The 21,573-nt window shown below is 39.1% G+C and overlaps 1 protein-coding gene across 1 annotated transcript in view; it reads right to left on the reverse strand.

Moving 5' to 3' along the window:
- The window catches only part of Tdrd7 (tudor domain containing 7), a 66,930-nt gene that overhangs the window by 6,086 nt on the left and 39,271 nt on the right, over positions 1-21,573 (reverse strand). Inside the window, exons 9-16 of the mRNA XM_076843259.2 lie at positions 18,843-18,954; positions 16,669-16,871; positions 15,520-15,654; positions 13,668-13,754; positions 10,540-10,674; positions 8,104-8,214; positions 5,607-6,109; positions 1,565-1,725 (exon numbers count right to left, since the gene is read on the reverse strand). Of these exons, the coding sequence (XP_076699374.2) occupies positions 1,565-1,725; positions 5,607-6,109; positions 8,104-8,214; positions 10,540-10,674; positions 13,668-13,754; positions 15,520-15,654; positions 16,669-16,871; positions 18,843-18,954 (1,447 nt within the window). The remainder of the gene's footprint in view (positions 1-1,564; positions 1,726-5,606; positions 6,110-8,103; positions 8,215-10,539; positions 10,675-13,667; positions 13,755-15,519; positions 15,655-16,668; positions 16,872-18,842; positions 18,955-21,573) is intronic.

Raw genomic sequence — 21,573 nt, forward strand, 5'->3', positions numbered from 1 at the left:
CTAGTAGAAAGAGACAGACAAAATGTCAAATGTTTCAAAATAAGGCAATAAGTAGCTTTCTAACAAATAAGAATCTAAGATATAATTTCTTTCTGAGATCAAATCACTCTGTCCCCGTGATACATATTGGGCTAAGTGGGGCTGAGGACTACAGGCAGTAGCAAAGGGATCAATCAGGATGGCACTGTGTCATGGTCACAATGCCCGCATCCCAGAACGGCAGGACATAGAGAGCCAGCTGACTCCCAGTGTCTGCCCTCCTCAGGCCTCCTGGCCTCAAAGTCCTCTGCTGATGCTGGCAGGCCTTTGGGTCGAGCTCCGTCCAACAGCTCATGCTCTCTAATGGTGGGAGCTCACTGGGAGCCACCCACATCTCCACTGCTCTCACAAAAGATCAAAGGAGAACCTCATTAGACGGGATTGCGAAGAGGCATCACTGAACAGTTATTAAATCTAGTACACAAATTTGAGGCCAGCCTTGATTTAATTTTTTTTCCAGTGCTGGGGAAGGAGCTCATGCGTGCTAGGCAAGTGCTCTGCTACCAAGCCACACCCCCATCCCTAGCACCTCACATTTTAATGTCAAGAGGCAGGTGTGAATGTGGCGAAATTTCATACTATTGCACGCTGACAGTTGTGATGCAAATTGGAAACTCACTTGGCCATGAAAATGACCCACCAGTGTCTTATGATTGTGTAATACTCCACTGGGTAAAGGATAATTTATGCAACAAATAAACTTGTGCAATAATAATAATGAAATTGTCTCCATTTGGTTATTAGATTGCTTCAATTGTTTTTTGCTAGTATACATATCTGCAAAGTTTTTCTTAATATTACAGTAAAAACTGTAAATGACCTAATTTTTCAACATTAGGGATATGTCAGTTCAATGGAATATTTTACACCTTAAAAATTAATTGCAGGGGCTGGACACAGCTGGTACATGCCTATAATCCCAGCAATGTGGGAGGTTGAGGCAGGAGGATCATAAATTTGAGGCCAGCCTTAGCAGGTTAGTGAGACCTTGTCTCAAAATGAAAAAATAATTAAAAAATAAGGGCTAGGGATATAACTCAGTGGGGTAAGTGCCCCTGGGTTCACTCCCTAGTGCCAAAAATAAATAAACAAGGACTGTGGCTAAGTGGTAGAATGTGTGCATAGCACACATGAGGCCCTGGGTTCAATCTCTAGTACTGGGGAGAAAATAATAATGAGCAAAACCATGAAATAACCACCTCCAAAACTATTAGGGAAAAACATGCTAAAATGAAGAGCAGAATGCAATAATGCACCTGTACTAGGATTGCAGCTTTAAAAATATACTCATGCACGAAACCAGAAACAGAGAATAGGAATGGTAGATATAATGGAAGAACTTGACTGAAAGGTTCATTAAAATTATTTCCACTATGGTCAGGATGTTGTTAGTGTTTAAAAAAAAATACAGGAAAAAAGCACCAAAAACTCAATGGGCCAACGACTCTGCACTTAACTAAGTACCCAGGACAAAAGGACAATGTAAGCTACGTGGCAGCAGGAGTTCAGCTTCTCCAGAAGTTACCTGCAAGTTGAGCGGTGACTGCCTGGAATGGCAGCTTTCGGAACATGTCCACCAGGGGCTGTACTTTCCTCACGTTGACTAACTCATGCTTGCCGTAGTCCAGCTCGTACACGGAGACCAGTCCATTGGCCAGGATCCCTTTTAAAAGCACCCTGTGCCACCTAGTTGCACATTGGATTAAAAAGAAAAAACACACAAAGTCAATAATGGCTTCAGGGGTAAGTAAACATTTTGTGAGAAAAAGAATAATTAGGGCTGGGGTTGTGGCTCAGTGGTAGCATGTGTGAGGCCCTGGGTTCGATCCTCAGCACCACATGAAAATAAATAAAATAAAGGTATTGTATCCATCTACAACTAAAAATATTAAAAAGAATAATCAATGCAAAGTAATGGTTATCAAAATAGAAAGCTATATAATTGTAGAAGTTTTTAAGGCCATTGATGCTTCTTTTCCCAAAGGTTGCGATTCTTGGCTTTGCCACTGGCTCATCTAATGAAATCTGCTCATTCAGGAGACTTTGCTGGGCCTCACAGAGCTAATGAGGGACACTGATACATAAACCACCAACCATCCTTAAGCACAATGAAACATGCCGTGGAGGACGGTCAGGACAAGACCAGCGGATCCCTTCCCCCTGGGGAGAACAGCCACACATTTGGTATGTAGCCCATGGTCTGGGAGGTGAAAAGACACGCGTGCAGGACCAGCTGGAGGTGGAAAATGCTTGAGATGAAAGCACAGACAGCTAGGGAGGGCATGGTGGAAGGGAGTGCGTGTGGGAATGGAGGAGAAAGCCTGAGACCAGAGGCTGGGGAGAGATCAAAAAAGCTTTGAACAAAAACTTGACAATTTTATGCCAAGGGAGGAAAATAAACCAAAACCAAGCACAAAACCCAACTCATCCCTAAAATAAAGAACCTGGATGTGGCAAGAGGGTGGGAAAGAACAGGAGCCTGGTTTCAGATCTGGAATTCAAGGAACCAAAAAGAAATTCACATGAAAATACTTTCCCCTCCCGGGGACATTGATAAAATGTGAAAAACCTAGACTTGGAGGTTAAAATATGAAGTGCCATTTTGAAGTCCTATAGTCTCAATTATATGATTAAAAAGGATTATTATGTTAAGGAAAGGAACACTCCCTGCTACAGCTGAGATGAAAGTGTCTGTGAAGGTGGTCTCAGTACCTGAATGGTCATAGAGGGACTCCACCTCAGGTGGAAGGCCCAGTCATTCTCTGGAATGTGTTTGCCAACCCCAAGCCCAGGGAATGGCAGATTTGTTACTGTGACATACTGCTAGGCAGGGGCTGGCCAGCAAACACTTCGAGAAGGGGCTACAAACCACTCAGCTGCCCTAGTAGATAGCAAGAACCTACCAAAAAAGAGGCCAACTTTAAAGCACTCTCTGTGACTGGTGGCCACTGGAGGAGCTCCAGGAACCTCCAGACAGGTTCAGAGTGTGATAGGCAGGAATGCACCAGTCTCACTCCCTAGGGCATTACTTGGCATTATAATAACCATCATTTGGAAGATAAGCTCTATTAATAAAAATTTCTGATCAAATTGAAGAGGACATAGTATGTAGAAATGCCAGTTTGGTAAAAGTTGCTAAATTGTGTGAGTGCAAAAAGAGACAAAAACATTTGATTTTTACCAACAGCATTGTCTTTAAATTGTACAGGGCAACAAGATGGTGGTTTGTATTTTCAGTCCATAAATAAAGAGGTACAGAGCAGTGGGGAGAAAGCCTCATAAAACAGATGTGATGTGTTTCTATTCAGCTTTTGATTCTCAAAACTAGAAGCTTCATAAAGGCTTCTGTTTTGACTAGATCACCAACTTCAGTGCAAGGCATCCCCTGGAGTTAGTTAAAAACACAGATGGTGGATTCCTGGGGTGATGAAGGAGATCTGTATTTTAAATAGGGCTTCTAGGTGCTTCTTATTGGAATCAATTTGAAAACCACTCTAATAAAAAAAAAAATAAAAAATAAAAAAAAATATCTGAAGTTCCTAAGTCTTAGCCTACTATAGTTGGGAACAAGGTATACTAGTAAACAGTCCTGAGTCTTAAGCAAGATAAACACTCTAACACTTGAAACTGTCAGTTCACAAAGCTTTTAAAAAAATTGGATAATCTGTTCTTATTTATAAAACAACACTTGAAACTGGGGACAGTGGCACATGCCTGTAATCCCCGAGCTAAGGCAGGAGAATCACGAGTTCAAAGCCAGCCTCAGCAATGGCGAGGAGCTAAACAACTCAGTGAGACCGTCTCTAAATAAATAAAATACAAAATAGGATGGAGATGTGGCTCAGTGATTAAGTGCCTGAATTGAATCCCTGGTACCGGTACTAAAAACAAAGACAGAAAAACAATCCTTGATTATCTGGGAATAATTTAACTAGTTAAAGTCCAAGAGTTCTTGGGCAGAACTGTTCAAACCCATAGAGGTGGGTGGGGAGGCAGAGGGCCCACACTACAGGCCTCCAGTTTATCAGTTCTCCTTCCCTGGTAACCCCTTTCCTCCAAGTAGAACCTCCCTGCCATCATTAATCTGCTCCTCATGATAGTCAACAATGGTTTGTTTTGAAATGTAACTAAATTACACTGCAAAGAATTCTGATTAAAGCAAACTTACACAAACTGAATTAAACCCATTTATGCTTATGGTTTGTAAATAACATGACATAATGACATAGTAAAAATAAATTTTTGAAGATGAAAACCTTGTGACAAGTAGAGTTGTATGCTTTTCAAAATGATAATTATACTTTTCACTTTTGAGAGTTACAAATTAGGTTTTCTCTCCCATTTATACATGACTATGTTTGCTATCTTAAGGAATAAAAGTATTTTATTAATGCTTAAAATTAATACTTAAAAAATTAATTAATATTTTAAAATGCTTAAAAAATAAGCAGTATGACTTTTTAACCTCAGCATGGGGTCCCTCTATGTGTGTGTGTGTGTTGAGGAGGGGAGACAACTCTTCATGTTCAGCATCAACGTTAAGCTTGTATGTTCCCCTAAGCGGGATGGCATGAGGAAAAGATGGGCTGAGGTGCCATTTCCCGGGGCTTCGTGGCATGCACGGACAGGAGAGTGGAGAATGGAGAGCTTGGGCCTCACTGGGATGGAACCAGCACATCTCACGGGACTCAGGGAGGAGAGTGTGGATTCAGGCATGACAATATAGTAAGAAGTATAGTTCTCACAGTCCCAAGGCCAAAGAACAGTGATGTAATGCACTGTTCTTCCTTATGAAGTGTGGCGCACTGCTAGGAAGAAATGTATAACGTATATTGATCTAAACATGTTGAGATTCAACAAGTAATTTCAACAGGTTAATTTCTCTTCTAGGAACTTATTCCATAAACATCAGAGATGCAAAGCTTTATTGTTTATAATAATAATCTATTATTACTTATAATAGTGAGAAATCCGAAAGAAAAATCCTATATAACAAAAGAGAAAAATTATGATTTCTCCATGTGACATATTATCATTTGGTCATGAAAAATATTTCTAAAGAAATTCTACCACATGGAAAAATGTTCATAGCATAATGTTGGAGGAAAAGCAGATACAGATTTCTATGTAATAATAATATACCAATTATATAAATATGCATATAAAACTAGAAGAAATACATAAATAATTTAGCAACTATTATGTTTAGGTAGCTAATTTTAGTTTCTTATGCTTTTTTATATTTCATAAATTTTGTATAACATACATTTTACTTTTAAAATAAAAAAGTCAATGAGAAAAATTACTTTCTGGATAAAAGTATTGTGGGAAAACATTTAAACCTTCATTTTCGGTATATAATTAGGCTTTAACAGGAGTATAGTTAACTAGATTTTTAGATAAATGACATTTTAAATACTAGAAAAACTGCACAATTCACTAATTTTAATTCACATTCCAAATACATTTGTGTGGTTCAAAATACCCCTGTTGAGGTTAAGAATCCCTGGTATTATGCTACACATATTTCTTAGGAGCGGAATAAAAAGCTTTGTCCTAGGACCTACTTATTTTCCACTTTTGCAGCATACACTTGGTCTTTCTCCACCGCTATGTGGCGCTCCTCAGACACACTGTAATACAGAATCATCTCTTCCATCAGCACTTCCAGCTTATGTATCTCCTGCCAAGGCTGAATGACAAAGTAGCCTGGGTGACAGGCCACCGGCACATATACATCCATATGCTCCCCTGGCTTCGACAAGTGGACAGGAGGTGGCAGTTCTTCCATAGAGAAAGAGCTGGTGTGGTCCGCCATGGGCTTTTTGATGACTTCTGGGAAGCTCTTTCTGAAATTCTCTCCAGTGTGGCCTGACAAGGGTGTGTTACCATTTTTGCTGCTGGGAGAGCTGACTGTATTGGATATGGCACTCAAGAACACATCCTTCTGATGCTTCCACAGGTCTGCGTTTGTAATCTGCCGATTAATACTTCGATGAGGATCAGGGAAGTTCTTGGGAGTAAATAAATACACGTATGTGATCCCCCTGTTTTCATCCACTTTTGTAACCTTTGGAAAATACAAAGATCAATAAGAAATCCAAATTCACATTGAATTTTGAGAGGCAGTTATAATATTAACCTTAAATATGAAAGCGCAGCATTTTGCAAAACATACTGGCTAAAATTCATTTTATTTAAGGTAAGATGAACTGTCTGTCACAGCCTAGCAATAAAAAGAATCAAGTCAAAATAATCTATAAAGCAGCAACAATCTTATGGAAATGAAAAGCTTTGGGGAAACCTTACCACTTGCTAGACAGAGGTCATTATCACTGAGAAGAGTGGTTCCATACATCATGATGAGAGCTTTTAAATTAATGACATTCCAAAAAAATAGAATAGCATGCTGAGTTCCCATCACCCAGTTTCAACAATTACATAATCATGAGGATGGCAAAAGCCCTGGTCACCATTCCAGGCTGGTATACCCTTGCTGGGATGGAAAAGAAAAAGCTCGGACATCCCCACACCCGTGGGTCCAATTCCTTGTTTGGCCTACTGTACGTCCTCACCCCTCACCCTTGCTACATGGAGAAGGGACCTGGGGAGAGAAGACAAGAAAGCCCCACCACAGTTTTGCACCTTCTCCCAGAAGACGTTCTGACTCCCCAGCCACCTCTGCTCTTTCTGCTAGGGGTGTCTGTGCAGGAATACCATGTACTGATAACTGGGACAACACTGCCATGTGTCCCAAAGGCTAGATGACTGTAAATGACTTTCATTATCTGGTTTACCTTAGTGAGACACTTCTAGTTGCATCTAATTATCAGACAGGTCTAGAAATGAAAAGGCAGGAACATAGGCAGCGAGAGCAGGAAACATCAGTAAGGCAATCCATCCACAGTATTTTACTTAAAAAAAGTTTTTTTTTTCCCAGTGAGATGATTTTATTTAAAATCACCCTTTGAGGTACTAAAGAGATACTGACTATCAGTTTGTTTTGAGGTACTAATGAGATACTGACCATCAGTTTGTTTGGATATTTATGATACACTAAAAATTTTTATCAAATACCAGAGCTTCAGGAGTTTAACAAGTAGCTTAGAAAAAAAATGAGTAGCTGAGAAAACAATATTGTCACATGACAACTGAAGAATATACAACAGTGTGGAATTAAGCATGCAGCCACATGGAATGCAACCCTAGGGGAACAGAAAGACAGGGGAATGGTGTTAGCTAGAGCGAATCTGAGATTTCATGCAGACATTTTTTGAGGACATTGTGTGTTTATATGTTTATATAAAACAATATCTGCATCACTTAATAACAGAAAACATCATCTTACATTTATTTCTGCTCTTAGAAATAGGAACAAGTTTTTTCTTTTCTTTTTTGTGGTACTGGGATTGAACCCAGGGGTGCTTTACCACTGAACTATACACCCAGTCCTTTTTTGTTTTTGAGACAGGATCTTGCTTAATTATTGAGGCTGACTTCCAACTTGTGATCCTCCTGCCTCAGCCTCCAAGTTAAGTTGCTGGGATTACAGGCATGTGTCATCATGCCCAACATGGTTTTTCATTTTAAGATGCAAAAGTGCAGAAAATGAAACAAGAGCTAGTGAAATAAGAAATTTAAATATCCAAAGTTATAAAAACAAAAGATGTTTATAACCTATTCTAATTTTTAAAAAAGGACGTATTCAATTATAAGAAACATTTATCAAGAGATATGTCCTTTCGATGATGACTTAATTCCTTATCACAACACGAAAGTGTAAATAGAGAACCATCTCTGCTATCTTATTAATAATGGGAAAAATTAAATAAATGGTTTAAAAGTAATATCAGGCATACAGGATAACTTCTTAAATAAGAAACAATTAAACCATGAGATATTTTACAGCTACACATGTAACCAAAATTTTGAACATAAAGATGTGTCCAATGTGAAAGCACCAGTTTACAGTAACAAAATTCTTCCACACAAACCACTAGTGGCCCTCTGATCAATGGCTCTAGATCCCTTTCTAGAAGTACCAGGACCAGTAAAATAACTAACCTTAATGCTACAGTCGGAGCAATTCAAAACAGAATCTCTTAACCAGAGAACAGCATCTGGTGTCCACATGCCAATAGATTGCGGAAGATCAGCTAAGCAGCACTTTATAGCCTGTGGGGGGGAAAAACACAATGGAAAAGTGAACTTGTACCCAAGAGTAATGTCAGCAATACTTTCCTACAAAAAGATGCTGTCCAGATAGAGGGCATCAACAGCAATTGCAGGTAGTGACCACCACAGCTCTTGGTTTGAGTGTTGGTCCCTATGTTCCTGGCTCTATTTATGTCACTACTACTACCTTTATTTCTTTTATGAGCCAGGGCCTGCTTATACCAGGCACTTCCCGTCCCACAACACCTCTGCATGCCAGGCGCTGGGATACTATTTTATAGACAGTGAGACAACTCAAAGAAACTAGCTTGTGGAAGACCACAGAGCTGAGCAGACAGGGTTGGGACACACATCCAGACCTTCCCTCTAAGCTTGACTTAAAAATGAAGTATCTTTTGAAAAAAATCTAACTTTTGCAAGGATCTTTCAAGAGGCTTCAGCGCTCTACAGTATCTCCTGGGTAACTCGTTGGATCATGTACTTGAGCTCACTTTTTAAAGGACGCCTTGATGAGAACTGGGTGGGGCAGGGAAACCAAAAATCCATAGCCATCTCATTTACTCCAAAACTACTGCCTTTCCCCACTTCCCAAGCTTCTGTAGAATGACTGCAGCAGGTAGCAAAAGGTGACCCTGGGGATCCCTTCAGCCTCAGGTGAGCCTTTTTATACCTCTCGGGTTCCTCTTTTCCTCTCTACCCCCTTCTTCTCTTGTCCTCTCCCTCCAGTCCAAGCACTCATAGTGCCAGTTGCATGTGGTGGGGAGGGGTCACTCAGGGCGGAGGGAGAGGGCACTATAATATTTGCAGGGGTGGGCAAGTAATGGTGGGAGTATGGGCGGGGGGTCCAATGGGCCAGCAAGTTGGCAAACATGGCACTGCCCATAGGGCAGAGGGCTCAATATTGTGTATTACCAAAAGAAAAGACAGAAGTAGGCTTTTGTGTGGGAAAAAAATCCTAATTTTAAAATCCTGGGAACTAACTTACATGTTTAAATTATGGTAAGAGCCAAGAGCCAAAACACAACATTTTGAATTAATTTTGGCTGACAGACCATTAGTTTGCTATTGTGACTTAAACCTCTTGGGGAGATGCTGTTAGCCAGAGGCTTGGGTTAGCTAGCCTTTAAGGACCACCCGCCACCCCTATCAGTAGTTTTAAAAGATGTTAAATAGTAAATCAGATAAGATTAACAGAAAAAACATTCAGAACCTGTTGGTGCTGCAGCATAACAAAAACTTTCAGACTGGCAGCAGTGGGCCACAGCCCTCCCTCCCAGGCAAGGAACCCCTGGAGGTAAGGCTAGCCCTGGATGAATGCTTCACCAAGGAGATGAAGAGGCCAGAACTGTTCAAAAGTACAGCAGCATTTAAGGTCTGTCTGCCTCCAATATTATAATTGAGCAAAAGGACTCAGAAAAAGGATTCTGAAAACAGGTTTGAATAAAAGTTAAACTTCTGTGTAATAGCTGTTGCTAGAAAAGGCAACGGAGGCCGGAGTGAGAGAAACGCTAAAAGCCACGTGAGGTAAGCACAGCTACTGTTTTATCCACTGAACACTGAGAGCAGGAGGTGTCTTCCAGAAAACACTGTCAAGGTATTTCACAATTACGGAATACCAAATAGTTCTATTTAAAAAAATACTAATTTTAGGGTTGGGGATGTGGCTCAAACGGTAACATGCTTGCCCGGCATGTACAGGGCACTGGGTCCGATCCTCAGCACCACATAAAAATAAAAAAAATAAAGATGTTATGTCCACTGAAAACTGAAAAATAAATATTAAAAAATTCTCTCTCTCTCCTCTCTCTCTTTAAAAAAAATACTAATTTTAATACAAAATACACCACTTCTCCAAAAAGTAATAAAAAGTCCTGAACAATTTTTCAAGATAATTAAAAATCTTTATCACCTAAAAGTTCAATAAGAGAGGAAAAAAGGGCTGACATTAATCTTTTTACTAAAATGTATGGAGGAAAAGTCATAGAAAATGATTAAGTATGAACATCTTGAAACTATAGGAACTGGTATTGGCATCTAATAATTAAAATGGAACCTCCACCTGGACAACACAGCCTAATGCCTCAGTGGACCTAAAAGCAAACATTTATCAAACAATACTGTATAAGTATGACTGGGCTTTCTGTCTAAGTCAGCCAAGTTTTACTTCAGAAATGGTAACCAACCACATTTGGATAAATTTCAATTTTCTTACAAATGAGGACTTTGATCATTGGCAAGATCAAAACTGAGAAAGCATCTCATAAACTGATCACAAACACATCCAAACCTCTTCCAGCAAATCTTCAGGCTTAAGACATATTGTACCTGGGGTGGTATTGCAATCATTTCATGGAGAAATCTAGGTGGAATTTCTCTGAGCTCTGACACTTTTACAGACGTTGCATTGCCAGAGTCCAGGAACTGAACATCAAGAGCCCGGCTGCTGTGCACATTCGTGATCTGAAATGAGAAAGGTACTGGCTGATTTATTTTACTCAAAAGACCAACATTTCCATACAATTACTTTTATATAATTCAAAACTGCATATTAAAAGCAACAAAAACTATGTTATTAATATTTCCTCTTAATTTAAAATGCATTTATTTATCAAGTATTCTTTGAAAGCAGAATTGGTTTCAACATCTAGTTTTTAATTCACCTAATCAGTAATAATCAATAAACTAATCATCAGTAAAATTCATAAGGACAGTGATGTTTACTATTTTCTAATTCCAAGATGTGATTTATTGTAAAATGACTTTATACATTACTAAATATTGCTGATTAGAAGATGTAATCTGTTCTCTAAGATATTAAAATGTGAGGGAAATTAATACTATATTTTAGCAATAGGAAAACAAAGAATGGAGGAAATTCAGAAACAAAATTGTACTCGCATTGGATAAGTACTGTATTTTATTTGTTTATTTTTATGTGGTGCTGAGGATTGAACCCAGTGCCTCACATGTGCTAGGCAGGCACTCTACCACTGAGCTACCACCCCAGCCCAATACTGTATATTTTTAAAAACACTTTTTATAGCTTTGTCAGAAAACCTAGTAATTTTTATCATTTTGCTAATTGAAAACCTTTGAAACTCAGAAAGTTTGAGAGAGATAAAACAAATTCCAAATAATTTAAAAAAATGGAGAAATGACAAACAGAGTCAATTACTTCCACAGTAATTACTTTGTAATTATTTGTGTAACTGTCAAAAATAAAAACATCATTTAACACAGGATCTGCTTCTCATAATTTCTTCCTCCCTAACTTTCTACACATTGCTAAGAGAATACTCAAACCTTCTGCCTACCTCAAAGGTAGGCAATACATAATTTGATAAATACACATAACACCAGACAGTCATCCAAGTATCTGGGCATACACTAAGAAAGTGTTTTTGTCTAACATGCACAATCCGAATTTAAACAAAGACACTCCAATTGAAAGACAGTTTACAAAATGATGCTATGTTTAGTAAAGCCATGAGTAACAAAGACTGAGCAACTGCAGGTGGGAGTTGACATAACCACCACGCAATGTGAAGGTTGACTTGAATCCTGGACCAGAAAAACAACTTTAGTAGGACAACTTGGGAAATGTCAAAAAGTTCTGCAGGTTAGTTAAGAACACTGTACTAACACTGTTAACTTCCTGGTTTTAAAATGATATGATGATCATGTGGGATGTCAGTTGAAGAGTACAAGGTAAATGGGTCCTCTTTGTACTATTTTTGCAATTCTTCAGAAAGTCTGAAATTATTTTTTTAAAGTTTATAAAGCATTTGTATATTTACATATTGTACACAGAACTTTAAGATATGTACAATGCCACATTCTTTCTAGTGAGTCATGCTTTTGAAGTTTATGGCTAAGCATTATAGCACACAAGCCCTGGTCACATAACTTCAGAGCTTGGCCTCCTGACACATTTACATTAATGACAGTAATTACTCCAAAACTGCTTTAATTAATGTAGACAGGCCTGAGTTTTCTTAAAAGGTAAAATCAATTAATTTATTAAAATGTTTCTGTGCAGCCTTTAAAAAAAAGGAATAGAGCAATGGTTCTTATCTTTTTTGGGTTGAGAATTTTATAAAATTACGCATACTTCCCTTTGCAAATATATAATACGAGTGCACACATATGAACTTTGGATATAATTACAGAAGGGTTCAGGAATCCCACCCCCACACTGAAAGTAGAGGTCCTTGCACCTAGGTTAAGAACCTCTGTACTCAAGGAAACAAACCAGAAAAATTACATAAAGCTGAGATTTTCGATTTTAGTAATTGGGCAAAATAGATATGGAAGGAAGGAAAAAAGGGCAAGAAAAAAGGAAGATTCAAGAAAAAAAATCAGCAACTACAAAAATCTAAGACACACCTTTTAAAAATATAAAAATGATAAAATGTAACTTCCTTTCAAATTTGTAACTAAGCTTAAAATTGCCAGGGACTGGAAATAGATGAGTATGTGAATACAGGGCCTCAGACCTGGGCAGTGGGAAAGAAGGGTCTGAGACTCCCCCCGCAAACCAGATCTCTCAAGGGTTACACCATCAATGGACAGAGACTTTGGAGAACAACTAGGCATTATCTAGTAAAAGCTGAAGCTATGCATTTCCTGTACCCAGAGACTACTTCTAGGTAGATACTCTGCAAGATAGGCGTAGGAAGGTTCAGAGCAGTGCTTTTTACAACAACAAAAAAATGACAAGTAATCTAGATGTTCATCATCAGGAGAAGAAAATAATAATACTGGCATATTTGTTTTGTTATATCATACGGTGTGAATGTTGATGGACCGGGGTGCATGCATCAACAGGGGTGAATAACTCACAAACACTGGAAGTGAAAAACATAGTTTTAGAAAAATCAACACTTTTTGCTATTTACAGAAAAATTTAAAACTTTATTCATTTAGCCACGTTCATTTTTTACTACATATTCTAAAGACATATTCATTATATAGTTCTTATATCTAGAACCACAGAATTATATAGTTTATACTAGTTAACAAACTACTAAACATATATAGTAAAAGTATACATGTACAGAAACAAATATATTAAAAGTGTAAAGGAGGGCTGGGGATGTGGCTCAAGCGGTAGTGCGCTTGCCTGGCATGCGTGCGGCCTGGGTTCGATCCTCAGCACCACATACAAAGATGTTGTGTCCGCCGAAAACTGAAAAAATAAATAAAAATTCTCTCTCTCAAAAAAAAAAAAGTATAAAGGAATGAATAGGAATGAGAAACACCAAATTCAGCTGGTAGCTCTCTTGGGCAGGAAAAGAGGGAATGCAAATAGGGAGATGAACCATTCCGGTTGTCTTTTCTTTCATAAACTGGTGATGAGTCCATGTGGCTTATTCCTTTTATTTTAAAACCATGTTTGTATATATGTGAAATGTTTCATAATAAGTTTTTTAAAAGTCAAGTGATGATTTTACCTCCACTCGTAACCACTTTCCTTTGCAATGGAAGAGGCAGATTTTCCCACAGAAGGGTAATGAGACGAAGTACTCAGACGTCATGTGCTACAAAACAGAAACATGAGATACTTTCATTACTCTTGGCAAAGAGCACATTGCTACACCATTAGAAGAAACACACTGCCAAGGGGTGGGGAGCTGTTTCACCCACATGTAACCCAGACTTCCTGTGAGACCTTTCCTTCCAAGGAATAAGCCTTGTGAATACAGCAAATATACAAGGGGTACAAGAACTTCTGTCTTGTCATTTGCATGTTTGTTGATGACAGTGGTTTACTCTCCCTGAGTGTACAAGGCTCACAAATCAGCCCTGTTAACATGTTAGCAGAGAGGTCAACATGATTCATTTAGGCTCCGTCTCCATCACTTACACATGAAGATGGGTGCTGAATCTCACAAAGAGTAGGACAGCAGATGAAGGAAAAGTGAGGAGGCTGGGCCAGCTGTCCATAAGGCCTCTTCTTTCCATCTTTTAACATTAAGACTCAATGAATTTAATTCCAAAACAAAAGAAATGTTATCAACACAAATATGTATTACCCATGCCAATGAAATGCCAACAAATTAGGCGTGTAGGTCTTCATCTGCCTCTTCCGCCTGAATGTCTCCTTCTATTCAGGTGAGTGCCTCTATTCTCTCCAAAGAAAATGCCTTCAGTGGCTCACCAGAGCCCGGAAAATGTCAAGAGCGCTTTTTACCACCACAAGTTATAGGACATTATGCAAATGAGTCAACAGGGACAGCCTCTCTGGTGGTCTCAGATTTCTCCAAGACACGTTAGCCAATTAAACTTAAGTAATGACCTTGAAATAGCTTTACTCACACATACACACACACACATACACACACACATACACACACACATACACACACACACACACACACACGAATGATATCTGTAACACTGAAGGAGGGGATAGTGATCTGAATACAGACTTAATGTGATTTAGCAAGTATTTTGGAAATATTTTATGTATACATTACTGAATTAGGTACTGTAGGGGATGTAGAAAACTGGTAAGGCACAGTCTCTTCCCCTCAAGAAGCATAGTTAAAATACAAAGCTGAATAGAGTGCTCCAAGTTGCCTAATGTACCTTATAGGTTAGAAGGTAAGGGTTCACTTCCAAGGCAAGGGGGACAGGGCTAAAGTGGCCACAGGGTTTAGTTACTTAGGAATCTCAGCATATTCTGACTATAATGTTCTAATACTTATGCGGAAACAACTTTTGGAACTTAAAACCTCTACTGATCCTGATTTATATAAACACACACACACACACACACACACATACACACACACAAATAAAACGGTAAGGAACTTATTAGTAAAATTTAAATTGTAGAACCACTTTTACCATAGAGAGCCTAGTTAGTGGTGCCTGAGAAGGAATATGAGGGCAGAGTTTTATGGTCCTAAATCCCAGGGTTTCTCCTTTGCCTACAGTGGTAGGGCCAGCTGGCTCTAACAGAGTCACGGGCAGCTGCACTGATGGGTCATCAACTACATGTTATAAATAACGAAGTCTTACTATATGTCAGGCACTGTACTAATCAGTAAAGCAGCTATCCACAGGACAATCCCATAGGAACACACTGTCATCATCTCAATTTTAAAATGCAGAATATGGTGGGGTTTTTCTCTTAAAGCTCTGAAGTCTGGGGCTCCTACTTATCTTTCTAGAAATTCTACCTCAAACTATTAAAATTATTCCCATTTCTGCAGTTTAGTGAACTACTTACATGTGTGATTTTAGGATTAATAGTATGTATGTGTGTGTGTGTGTGGGGGGGGGAATGTTATACATTACCTTGCAGTGGAAGTAGTCCTCTATCTTATGCAGAAGGTCATTGAGCTTGTTCAGACCCTTACAAGGCACCTGACAGTACAGTGTTCCATCAGAGCAAATGTTAGTCACTTTGACATTTGTGTACATGGCATCAACCTGGAACAGACAGAGGCACACCAAGAATGCTTCAGAACAGAATGTTCTTTTCTCCATAAGGGATATTTACCTAAATATCCCATTTAAAAGTTTGTATTTTAAAATCATCTAACTTAGATGACAGTATCAAATAAAATTATTAAATGTAAAAAACCACATTTAATTACACTGGATCCTTTTCTTTCCAAAAGGAATACCTAATATACTTGTGTCAGGCACAAACAAGACATTTTGCATAGATTACCATATTCCATTGTCTGAAAGGCTAAAAAGGTAGTTAATTTGGGTTTATTTTCCCCCCACTTATTTAGAATAAGAATTATCCCATAAACCATGTTTTTGCAACATTCACAGAAATGAAAATAAAAAACTCTCATAAAACCAATCCCATGACCAGCCTGCTCTCTAACTAGTGATCACAGGTCATGTGAATTTGAACAATTTGAAAAACTATAATTGAGGTAAAGATTTAATTTTAGCTGTTTGTCATCAAGGAGGGTTCCATCCATTCTGAGGATGGAACCCTCAGAATAAGATGACAATTCTCAGTTCTACTTATTCAAACCATTTCCCCAGTGTTTTTATGATGTCTTTACAATGATTATTTTAAAGACCTTGTACTTTTCTTCAGGGTAAATGTTTAGTGATTTATTTAAAAGTTTCTTTCTTTTGGGGCACTGATGTTCTATGAATTTAAAAATGTTAAAGCAAATAATAATAAACATCTTCATGGATTGAATTTTTCCTTTTTGTATTACTTCCCTTCATAATTTGTGCAGAGTAATTTCATACAAAATTAATATATACTCACTGTAGAAACTGGAAAATAAAAAATCACATTCCTAAGAAATAATTACTATTGACAGTTTTTTCCTCTTCTGGTCCCCACTTCTTTTTTCTCAATATTTATGCTATGTCTGTATTAATCATTAGCCTAAAATCTGTAACATTTTTTTCTGATGATTTTCTCTCTGGTGCATGTGTTTCAGAGGATGAGGGTGGTTAGGGTAGTACCTGCAGGTGAACCTCTAGGGATTTGTCACATATGGCCTTCAGGCAGGTGGCATTGATGTTGATATCATCTTCTCCTGAGGTATCATACAGAACAACGAGGGGAATATCTGCCTTGTCAAGTATCTCCACTGCGAAGATCTTCCCACAGGTTAAAGATTCAACCACCTTCACTAGATCAGAATCATCGTTTAGAACCTCCAGTCCTGAAAAATAGCAAATGCTGTAACAGGATCATTTAAGATGGAGAAGCTGATTGTGCCTGCTTGGATCATCTACTGGAATTATGAATCCACCACAGAATTGTTAAATTTTATATTGATTCTTTGTTTCACAATCTTATTTTTTTTAAATTGTTTTAGTTGTAAATGGACATAATACCTTTATTAATTTATTTCTATGTGGTGCTGAGGATGGAACCCAGTGTCTCACACATGCCAGGCAAGTGCTCTACCACTGAGCCACAACCCCAGCCCTCACAATCTTACTTACCTTACTCATCTATAGGTTTTTAAAAGTACAACGTGAATACCCTTTGGTACTCTAAGGCTGACAATCTTAAAACAAGATGAAAAACTGATGACCAATCAGAATTTCTCCTTTAGGAGAAACAGCCTTCACTTTATATACAAACACACATTTAAAACAGAGACGTAGCCAGGTGTGGTGGTGCACGCCTATAATCCCAGCAGCTGAGGAGGCTGAGTTCAAAGCCAGCCTCAGCAAAAGCGAGGCACTAAGCAACTCAGTGAAACCCCATCTCTAAATAAAATACAAAATAGGGCTGGGGATGTGGCTCAGTGGTCGAGTGCCCCTGAGTTAAATCCCTGGTGCCCCCCTCGCCAAAACAAAACAAAAAACAGATACTAGAGCACATTGGAAGCTATCGATGTATCTCCATGTACCTGTATAATGTCCTTCCTAAAAGTCTACCCTTGATTTCTTCCATTTTTCTAGTTAAATAAATACAATTGCTTTTTTCTTATAAAATGAAGACATATTTATTGGAAATTGAGACAATAATTCTTCTCTCTCCTCATTCCTTCTTTCATTCCTGTACACTATTATAACCCTGAGGATACAGAGTCCCCTTGGATTTATCAAAGAACAATTAAGTGTTTAACATAACTTAGGTATTAGGTGAATTTTGTTGTAGTCCAATTGCTCTTCCAGTTCTCTGAAAACTGCAATTCAATATCGTGAACATATGACAACTTAAGTTCATCTATTAAACTAATCAGCTCATCACTTCCCTAATTATACTATATATCTATTTCTGTATTTTTCCCTTTAAATCCATCAGCTAAATTTCACAGGTTCCTCCTGTGCTTCACTCTCCTATTCTCTAGACACACTGTAGCTTTACTCAAACCTTTCATTTCAGCATCCTACATCTTGTCCTACACTCTTAATATGGTTTCCAACAGGTCCTGAAGATACTGTGGTTGGTCTCACAGAGTCAGACCTGGCTCCTGTGATATAAGGACCCACCCTTGCTGGGAGGGCACTTCTTTAGAGAATTATGATCACTTTTCCAATGGAGTGCAAGCCTTCCTACTTTCCTGGCACAATATACATTTCCATTAACCTTACCAATGCGCTCTCCAGACCTTAAGTGTACCCTACTCTGTCACTCACACATATACCTCTATGCTTCCGTAAGGAGGAAAAAAAAGAACAGTGATTTATTGACTATGCAAGAACCTGCAAAAGAGCTGCAGCCAAACTCAGCCTGGGCTTGGGGGGCATATACTTGCAGTCTCATCTCCACAGTCCATCTCGCTGGGAAAGGGGCTGAGGGTCACCTCAAGACACTTGGTGCAATGGGATTGAAAGTGATCAAACCCCACAGTATAGGGCCTCTCCTCGTTATTACTAAGGTGATTAGGACAAAACCCCCTTTTAGATGGCCAGCAAATATTCTAATAATAAACATAGTATAATACATTACATAATAAAAAATATAATGCAGTAGATTTTATATGTATCATAAAATAAAAATATTATAATATTTTCATAATGATCACATCTTAAACACATAACACATTAACATGAGTGTATTTAAATCTTTCAAGAAATAACACTTTATAACACTTTGAGATACAGAGATGATTTCAGCATTTAAGAACAACAACAAAAAGTAGTGTGATAAGCTACCAAAATGGAAAGCACCTTACCTGCCAGTTTACACTTTGTAGCTTGGAATGCGAGTGAACAGAACTTCGGGTTCAATTTGTATGCTTTGCTCTTTTCAACATTTTCACTAAAGCCATAGTCGACGTAGCATACCTAATGATAAACAACAACCACCATGACGTTTAGGTTCCAAGTTCTTTACCCTCACTTAAAACAAAAACAAAAACAAAACTTTGATACATTTAACTGGCTCCACTTTATGCCACAATCAGCAGAAAGTGGTTTGTAGACAGACAGCTGCTCCCTGAAGAGAAGCCTCGAGTGGGCCCAGGACATTGGGTTGCTAGTTTTAATCTTGAATGGCACCCACCCCCCACCAAATACATGTGTTGATGGTTTGGTCTCCACCACAGCAGGTTTAGAGGCAGGGCCTTTGGGAGATGACTGGATCATGAGGACTATGACCTGATAAATGGATTAATCCACTTACGGATTCAAAGCTTAATGGGCTATTGGGAGGTGGTGAAAACTTCAGGAGTTGGAGCCTACTTGGAGGAATAGGTCATTGCGGGTACCCTTAAAGGGTATACTTTGTCCTTGGCCCCTTCTCTTTTTCTCTCTACCTCCCTGCTGCCTTAAGTTGAACAGCTTTGTCCACCCACATCCTGCCACGATCTATGCCTTACCACAGGACAACAGTTATAGGGCCAAGTGACTATGGACTGAAACTTTTGGAGCCATGAGCCAAATAGATCCTTCCTCTAAGTTGATTATCTCAGTATTTTGCCATAGCAACAGAAAGCTAACTAACATATAGGGCTCTTGGTTCCAGGCCCCAGTCTGTTACTTAGCCCCTTCCTCAATGGGAAGAACATGGACAACTCCAGGCCTTGCTGACACTGGTATCTCGGCAGCACACTTATCTGGTTCTGCCAACTCTACTGCCCTCCCTTCCCCCACCTTCGTTCATGTTCCAATGCCAGCTTAATCTTAGTCTTCCTCCTGTTCCTTGGGTAGCAGCAGTTGTTCCCAGAGAGGGTAGCACATCAAAGTCTAGATCCCTAAAGCAGTATTTTTGACAGCTTTGCTCTCATTATTTGCCAATGTGCTCTCATTTACCAACGTGCTCTCCAGACCTTAAGTGTACCCTACTCTGTCACTCACACATATGCCTCTATGCTTCCGTAAGGAGGAAAGAAAAGAACAGTGATTTATTGACTATGCAAGAACCTGTAAAAGAGCTGCAGCCAAACTCAGCCTAGGCTTGGGGGGGATTTTATGAAAATGGACATAATACCTTTATTAATTTATTTCTATGTGGTGCTGAGGATGGAACCCAGTGCCTCAGCCACTGTGCTTCCAGGGCCTGAGATGTTTCTGTCAGTGACAGCAATGATATCATGACCAGACAACATGAAATTCTACACTGGAAAAATATATATTCTTGTTTGGTTCAGGGATGTGAAGCTGGGTTCAACCTTCATCCAGCTCAGCAAGGCTTGTTGTACATATTTGCCACAGTTCTGTGTTTTCAGGGCTCCTCCTCACCATCAGCATAGATCAGTAAAAGCCTAAATGCTATTTTTAGTGTAAATATAGAACTTTCTGTTGACAAGGACCATATAAACACAAAGCCTTTTAAAAATCTATATATATTAAATTGTGGTTTAGAATAACTAAGAATCTGAAAGTGTTGAAAACCTAGCATCATGCTTCTCCAATTAAAGTAGATGTGTAGATGCTTTTTTTTTTTTTTAAGCAAAACAAAAGAACAAAAACCGGGACAGAGGCTTGGCAGAAAAACAAAGTGAACAGGCTAGCTTCTTGGCACCTAGATCATGACACAAATCAAAACTTCTCTCCAGCAAGAAGTCTAAGGAAAAAGAGAGGAGGCGGAGAAACTGCTAACTCTTTCCTGGACCATGTGGTAAGTGGGGCTGTGGCTGGTCTGTCCCCTGTGGCAATGCTTCTTAGAGTCCACACTTGATTCAAGGTTGCCGGGGGCCCAGAGTGCTGGCGGCCCAGATTGCTGGCAGGGTCGCCATAGCAGGTGGCTAGCCATTTAAGTGTACAAGTTCATCTCTCCTCTTCTAAATTAGCACCTGTTCTCGCTTCTCATAGACCTCAGGAGCCAGGCAGCTTTCACTTCCTTTAATAGCTATAGCCACACACAACTTGGATTCTGTTCTTCCCAGACCTGAAGGAGATAGTGTGGTCTGACTATAGGATATACTTTTGAGATCATGACTCCTGGGAAATTCAGGATGTATTCTCAGCACAGCAAAAGATTTCTCCAAACTCTTCAGAGTGTTTCTGTAATGTCTGTGGCTTGCTTCTTTTTTTCATTCTTATATGAAAAAAATTGTAGCGCCATATCTATTTATTTTTATGTGGTCCTAAGGATTCACACATGCTAGGCAAGTGCTCTGCCACTGAGCTACAGCTCCAACCCTCTTTCTTGTATTTGAATCATGATAACATGTATTTGTATGGCAGCCACAGTTTATAAAGCACTTGTCCCTAGATGGCCCTGCATGACTGTCACCACACTCTGCCCTGTATCCTGTGCTCTGCAGTTTCTAATGCCCTGGGAGGAACACCAGCAAGTTTAAAGTCCAGGTATCTGGCTCTGTTTGTGGTTCTCTGGCACCATCAAGTGGCCACAGGTCTTAAAGCCCTACTTGAGAGTCCTGTTCCTCTTATCTGCCAAGGACCACGCAGTCAGACAGCAAGCCAAGAGCTGCCAAGCCAAGTGCAGCTTCCGAGAAACAA

Source organism: Callospermophilus lateralis, chromosome 2 (genome assembly GCF_048772815.1).
Source record: "Callospermophilus lateralis isolate mCalLat2 chromosome 2, mCalLat2.hap1, whole genome shotgun sequence".
NCBI classification, from domain to species: Eukaryota; Metazoa; Chordata; class Mammalia; order Rodentia; family Sciuridae; genus Callospermophilus; species Callospermophilus lateralis.